Source organism: Myxocyprinus asiaticus, chromosome 2 (genome assembly GCF_019703515.2).
Source record: "Myxocyprinus asiaticus isolate MX2 ecotype Aquarium Trade chromosome 2, UBuf_Myxa_2, whole genome shotgun sequence".
Lineage (NCBI taxonomy): Eukaryota > Metazoa > Chordata > Actinopteri > Cypriniformes > Catostomidae > Myxocyprinus > Myxocyprinus asiaticus.
In genome coordinates, this window is record NC_059345.1 from 39,222,234 (window position 1) to 39,230,064 (window position 7,831).

The window sequence follows — 7,831 nt, forward strand, 5'->3', positions numbered from 1 at the left end:
GTCGGCTTGTGAATGGAGAGCGAGATTGGGAGATGAGAACGGTCACCTGTCATTGATTATCTCTAACAGTTGCTTGTCACTGCAGGGAGAGTTGGAGAGATATTTAAGAGCGAGCCAATAAAATTACCTTTTGAGTTGGATTTCGCCGTCTCCTGCTTCCTCCTTTCCCTTCCTTGTGAACTTGTTATAATATAATATAATATAATACGTAAGGAATAATTGACTCCGGCCCATTGAATTATTGAAAAATAATGCCAGGGTGTGCATTATTTTTCAATAATTCAACGGGCCGGAGTCAATTATTCCGCTTATACCACGGTTACCACACCTTAAGACATCGTTCAAGGTTTTATCTCAAGACATTTTCTAGTTTTCGTCCCCAAAACACTCTTGTGAGTGGAACTATTTTCTTCTGCCATGGATTGAGCGTCTTGCTTTGATGCAATCCGAGCCTTCGTTGCTAGTTCGAAAATGTCACTTTTTGAACCAGAAACAGATGATTATGAGGCTTGCGCTGCTTTACTGGAGCACTTACTGGAGTAATAAGGTAATGTGTTTGTGCGTGCGTGTGTGTGTGTGTGTGAGTTTGTTTTTGAGTGATCGAAAGAGAAAAACTCAGAAACTGAGAGAGATCGCTTCTGGGATTACCTTTTTGTTGCAGCTCTCGTCAGAAGTAACATTGCTTAAAAATCGGCAAGATGTGCATGTGTGAGTGTGTGTATAAATGTGAGTAAGAAAAATAGAGAAACTGAGAGAAATCGCGTGTGGAATTACCTCTGTTTAAAGTGGCTCTAGTCAGGAATAACATTGCTTCAAATTGCCAAGATGTAGGCCCTCAGATTAAGTATATTTCTCAGCAGCAGCGAATGTCGCCATTCTTGTACAGCTTTTCCATTGCTAAACAACTGTTTACAATCCCACTCACGGGGGTGCACTGACTTTGCTCTGGAGAGAGTTTGTGTGAGAGCGAAAGAGAGGGGGAGTTGTAGCATGGTGCTTTCCAATATACAGTAGCTATGTGAGGCTGATTAGGGCGAAATACATTTAAACATAAAAAGATAATAGAAACTGTTGTATTGATGAAGTCACAGGGGGTGCAACTCTATTTGATGGTCGCAACTCGAGTCTCAATGTGTGTGTGTGTGTGTGTGTGTGTGTGTGTGTGTGTATATAGTGTGTGCGTGCGTGCGTACGTATGTGTGTGAGTGTGTATAAGTGCAGGGGAGACAAGTGAGCACGAGTGTGATTTTCAACCTAAATTGAAATAAATGTAGGATATTACAGAAATTTACATTCTTAACCGATTTTTTTTAACCAATGTCTTTGTTTATATGGTTATTTTGCTGTGGTAGCATGTACGGTGTTTGTATGTGGGTGAGACGAGTGCGAGAGAGAGAGAGAGAGAGAGAGAGAGAGAGAGAGAGAGAGAAGGAGCCCAAGGACACTTTTCAATCGAAGCCTGTAGGGCTCTTTGAAATAACTGAAATAATTTGGCGAAGTGATATGGAACTGTATGCAGTCAAGACCTCTACCTTTTCTGCCATTACATTCCCTTGCACTGTACATAACCGATTTGTATTTAGATTTGCACTACGTATGTGTATGTGTATGTATGTATATGTATGTATATATATATATATGTGTATATGTATGTATGTATGTATGTATGTGTATATGTATGTATATGTGTATACATACATACATATATATATATATATATATATATATGTATATGTACATCTGTATATACTGATATATATATATATATATATATATATATATATACAGGTGCATCTCAATAAATTAGAATGTCGTGGAAAAGTTCATTTATTTCAGTAATTCAACTCAAATTGTGAAACTCGTGTATTAAATAAATTCAATGCACACAGACTGAAGTAGTTTAAGTCTTTGGTTCTTTTAATTGTGATGATTTTGGCTCACATTTAACAAAAACCCACCAATTCACTATCTCAAAAAATTAGAATATATCATAAGACCAATAAAAAAAAACATTTTTAGTGAATTGTTGGCCTTCTGGAAAGTATGTTCATTTACTGTATATGTACTCAATACTTGGTAGGGGCTTCTTTTGCTTTAATTACTGCCTCAATTCGGCGTGGCATGGAGGTGATCAGTTTGTGGCACTGCTGAGGTGGTATGGAAGCCCAGGTTTCTTTGACAGTGGCCTTCAGCTCATCTGCATTTTTTGGTCTCTTGTTTCTCATTTTCCTCTTGACAATACCCCATAGATTCTCTATGGGGTTCAGTCTGGTGAGTTTGCTGGCCAGTCAAGCACACCAACACCATGGTCATTTAACCAACTTTTGGTGCTTTTGGCAGTGTGGGCAGGTGCCAAATCCTGCTGGAAAATGAAATCAGCATCTTTAAAAAGCTGGTCAGCAGAAGGAAGCATGAAGTGCTCCAAAATTTCTTGGTAAACAGGTGCAGTGACTTTGGTTTTCAAAAATCACAATGGACCAACACCAGCAGATGACATTGCACCCCAAATCATCACAGACTGTGGAAACTTAACACTGGACTTCAAGCAACTTGGGCAATGAGCTTCTCCACCCTTCCTCCAGACTCTAGGACCTTGGTTTCCAAATGAAATACAAAACTTGCTCTCATCTGAAAAGAGGACTTTGGACCACTGGGCAACAGTCCAGTTCTTCTTCTCCTTAGCCCAGGTAAGACGCCTCTGATGTTGTCTGTGGTTCAGGAGTGGCTTAACCTGAGGAATACGACAACTGTAGCCAAATTCCTTGACATGTCTGTGTCTTGATGCCTTGACCCCAGCCTCAGACCATTCCTTGTGAAGTTCACCCAAATTCTTGAATTGATTTTGCTTGACAATCATAAGGCTGCGGTTCTCTCTGTTGGTTGTGCATCTTTTTCTTCCACACTTTTTCCTTCCACTCAACTTTCTGTTAACATGCTTGGATACAGCACTCTGTGAACAGCCAGCTTCTTTGGCAATGAATGTTTGTGGCTTACCCTCCTTGTGAAGGGTGTCAATGATTGTCTTCTGGACAACTGTCAGATCAGCAGTCTTCCCCATGATTGTGTAGCCTAGTGAACCAAACTGAGAGACCATTTTGAAGGCTCAGGAAACCTTTGCAGGTGTTTTGAGTTGATTTGCTGATTGGCATGTCACCATATTCTAATTTTTTGAGATAGTGAATTGGTGGGTTTTTGTTAAATGTGAGCCAAAATCATCACAATTAAAAGAACCAAAGACTTAAACTACTTCAGTCTGTGTGCATTGAATTTATTTAATACACGAGTTTCACAATTTGAGTTGAATTACTGAAATAAATGAACTTTTCCACGACATTCTAATTTATTGAGATGCACCTGTATATATTGTCTATTGTGTATTCTATATATACTTTTTTCTTTTCAATATTTATCTATTTTTTTATTCAATTTTAATTATTTTTTAAAAGTCTTGTTGCTGTTTTGTATTGTTGTGTACTGGAAGCTCCTGTCACCAAGATAAATTCCTTGTATGTGTAAGCATACTTGGCAATAAAGCTCATTCTGGTTCTGATTCTGATTCTGAAGACCTGGAACTACTTCATAGCTGTGCGTTTACTGGAAAGTAATTGCACACCTTAGAACATCTGTCAACCAATCAGATTCAAGCATTCAACAGACCCGTGGTATAAAAAATAATATATTATATCATAATATATTACTGAACAATTATGAGGTCATCATTTCAGAACATGCTTGCTTGGTGTTTTCATATTATAAATAAGAAAGACATTGATGAGCTGGTTGCTAACTGTACTTTTTAGATTATTTATTTATTTATTTATTTGCGCAGAATGCATGGAGATTTGTGACATTTAGTCTGATGGAGAAATGTGAGAATTTATCATTCCCTCATCATTATCACTGCTTGAGATGACTGCATTTTTACCAAATTTTGATCTGTTAAAAACCTTATTTTGGTAGAGTCTCCCTTTTCCCCACGTGAACACTGAGCCAACCCAATGTGTCCAACAAGAACTGTCCTCCCAGCTGTCACAATGTTGTTGCACATACCAGGCAAATGGACATGATAAAAGAAGATCAACATTGTTAGAGTAAACATCGGTTGGGAAATCAAGATTAGAGTTCAGTATTCGGTAAAAGGTAAATTTTCTGCCTCACTGGAGATATGTTGGTCAACACCGCCCTGAGCATGTTCAGTGCCTGATTGATTATGCCTCAAGAAACTTAAACAATTGAGTTTCAGTTATAGGAGCCTCAGTGACAGTTATGGACTGAAGCATTATATAATCATTTGGGTTCTCTCTTTGTCTGTTGGTGTTCACATTGGAGTAGCTGTGAATGTTTGCTCCCAGACCTTCTGTGCAAAGCAAGAGCCACTGAAGGCAATGATGCAGGGCTCAACGCATCTCATAAACACACCCTAAATGAGACAAACTGATCCTCACACCCATGCAGAATGAAGTTTATGGGGTCACACTAATCTGGACTGGTCATGGAACTCACAACATAGAGGGCTCCAGACTATAGAGACAGATCGATATATCGGGCCAGGCCAATTAATAATTTGATATTTGGCCATTTTGAGATTATCACGCAAAAAACATGTCCGCTTGGTCGATTAACAGAAATGTTACACCCTTTTGTGCTAGCTAATTTTTTAGAACACTGCCTAAGGTAAGAGCAGACATACATTTTTAGGCTTCTTGGGACCAGTGCTGGGTAGTAACGGATTACATGTAATCTGTATTACTAAATCAGATTACAAAAATCAAGTACTTGAAATTGGATTAAATGACATTTTAAAATACTCATAATCGGACTACAGTTACTTTTTTATAGATTACATGATTACATATTAACAAGGCAATGGCAGTAAATTGTTAGTAATTTATTGAGAATTTTCATATCAGTATCATCATATTCTTACCCCAAAGCGCAATAGTCTCATAGATGAACATTGTGCATGTGCTCATTTTACGTTACAACTGTAAGATATGCACATCAGCTAAGGAACAGGTGATGGACTATTACTAAGTAGTAAGGATTAAAAATAGTAAGGGTTAAAAGTAAGTGTGACAGAGTTTTGAGCTGTTAGCTTTGACCTAGCAATGTCATTGCTGTTGATTTCAGGTTCATTATTGTTTGTTCATGTAATTTTTCTGTTGTTTTATGCACTTAAAATTAACTAGATATGTTTTTTTTATATATATATATTATTTCTTACTACCTCACCAATGGTGTGCAGCTCACACACTGACCTAGGCAAAGTCACTCCTGTTGATTTTATGGTCATTAATTTTCGTTCATTTTATGATAGTTTTATGTTGATTTTATGGTGATTAATGTTTGTAATGCTGCTATTGTTTTATGCACTTAAAATGAACTTGATGTCTCAGTGTTTTGAATTATAAACTTTGGACAGGCACTGTCATCGCTCATAGATATAGCGCCCCCTTAGGATCCACCAGAGTTTAAGGTTAAATTCATTAGGTATCCAAAGTATCTCTGCATTACAAAATGTGAACTAATTCTGAGATTGCGCATGTAAATATGACATAAAGACATCATTGCTATTTCACTTCCGTCCAAATAAACTGTCAGGTTTACTGCAGTCACATAGAATCACGCTTCTCTGTGTTCAGTGGTATCACAGTAATGCTTGTCCAAGTAGGTCAATTTACTATATGATACAAATGTTTATTTCTCAACCACATCACTCTATTACTACAGTATGTCTTTTCCTCTGTCCCAAATACGTTGTGTGCGTTAATGAGGAAAAGTGAGCACTGAACAGGGAGAACAGCTAAATTTAACAAGCATTGCAGACACAATACTTGTGAATACTACAAAGGTCTAATGTCAATCTTAGCAAAGGCCTCCATAAGATGACCTTCAATTGAGCAACAAAAATATCTCTCATAGAAAACTCTTTGTGCAAAAACAAAATAAACTTACCAACCGTCTCAGATCAGTCTGGATGTTTACATGCTGCTCTGTTGAAAGTCATACTGTAAGCTCACATTCCAACTAACAGTTTACATCTCTTTTGTGAATTTACAAGTAAACTGTGACAGTACAACCACTGAGGAGAATTCTTTGGTAGAATGTGCCGGCACAAAAATGCTAAACATTTAAAACATTTGAAAAAGGTGAGAAAGTCATAGCAGGTGTTCCAGGGGTGCCTGTATTTTCAGTTGATTTTTGTCGTTGTATTTAAAGCATTTAAGCATAAAATACCCCTTTTAAGTGATTATAATAAGTAAAATGTAGATCATTTTACCGAAAAATTTGGGCAAATTAGGTTAAAAAAGGTGACTTCAGCCAAAAGGTGAGTAGTTTGCATCCCGTCTGTTTCACTGTGACTTTGCACAATTTAACAAAATTTGGGGATTTTATAGACTGAATTTATAGATTGTACTATTAACTTTAGGCCTATATGTCTAATCAATCCATTTTTATATCAGATATAATAAAGGGGGATTTTAACCTTATTTAAATTTAGATTAGGCTACATATGCATGAATGTCACATTGGTAGTGCTATTATTGGTAACAGCCTGTTCATAGGCTATAGCTTATAAGCTCTTTATTAATTACATATGTTGTTCTATATATATATATATATATATATATATATATATATATATATATATATATATATATATATATTAAGAGCTAATGAACATGAGTTTTCCTGTCTGGAACTTATATAATCGTATACCATTTTTATAATGCACATAGAAAACATGTATAACATCCTATAGAGACAGGACAAGGATAACTCGAGAACTTTCAAAGGGCATCAAGGGAGCAAAATAATCTTGCCTACACTTCCGCGTACTTTATATCTATATTCTACATTGTATTATATGGTCAGTTGGTGCCGGGACACAGTAGTGAGTTGTAGCCACGTAGGCGCGGCGTTGAGTTTCAGCCTCTCTTCCCTAAAATGATGCAATCTGAGCTCTGATGAACAGAGTCTGATGGAGAGTACATCGAGAGAGCGGCATGGCATGAACCACTTTGACTCCTCTACAATGCACAGAGATTCATGCAACTTACCGGTGTTTGTCATCACTTGACTGTTGCCCTAACACCTTATAGCGTACATTTGGACGTTAGTTATGAAGGTCACGCTGAGACCAGTTAACTTTTGGTACTGTATTTTTCACCAGAAACGTTCGACATTAAAAGCGAAACACATTTCACAAGACAGATGTGAGCAGATGTCATACAGAATATGAAAGAGCGAGGGATAACAGCGAGAAAAAGAAAGGCATTGACACATACAGAGAAAGAGAGAGCTTAAAGTATTCCAGAGCACACGTGTTGTTGACGCAGCTGTCAGGAAACATTTCTCACCTATAATTATGGCGCAGGCGCTCAAGAGACCAATTTCTTTTTTAAGAGTTACTCTGTCCTTTGATCCACTTTGGTTTCCTCCTGAGTCTAACATCTTCTGTTGCTCCGTTTTCGCACAGTTTCTCCGGTTCGTCTCGGTTCCATCCATTTGTGCGGCTGTTTTATGAAAGCTGCATCTGTATCCGCGCCTGGTCTCATATAGCGCTCGAGCATGCGCATGCGCAGAACTCCCCTCTGCCTGCCTCTTTTTGGACACCAACAGGTTGCAGTTGCGCTCGCTGTCACGGGGAAGTAAAGGCAGCACGTGCGCACAGTTACCTGGACCACACAAGTAACTATAACGACTGACGAGCATTACTTCAATGTCATTGCGGCAATCATCCAAATTTCACAGCAATCAAAGTGAAACTTGGCCTTTACAGTCACTGAGATTTGAGATTGTGGTTTGAAAAAGTGGTTAGAGCAGTAAT

General features: G+C 37.8%; 1 protein-coding gene across 1 annotated transcript in view; it reads right to left on the reverse strand.

Moving 5' to 3' along the window:
* Positions 1-7,568, reverse strand: part of slc7a10a (solute carrier family 7 member 10a) — a 37,560-nt gene extending 29,992 nt beyond the window's left edge. Inside the window, exon 1 of the mRNA XM_051720677.1 lies at positions 7,362-7,568. Within this exon, the coding sequence (XP_051576637.1) occupies positions 7,362-7,509 (148 nt within the window). The 5' untranslated portion in view covers positions 7,510-7,568. The remainder of the gene's footprint in view (positions 1-7,361) is intronic.
* Between the last annotated feature and the right edge of the window lie 263 nt (positions 7,569-7,831).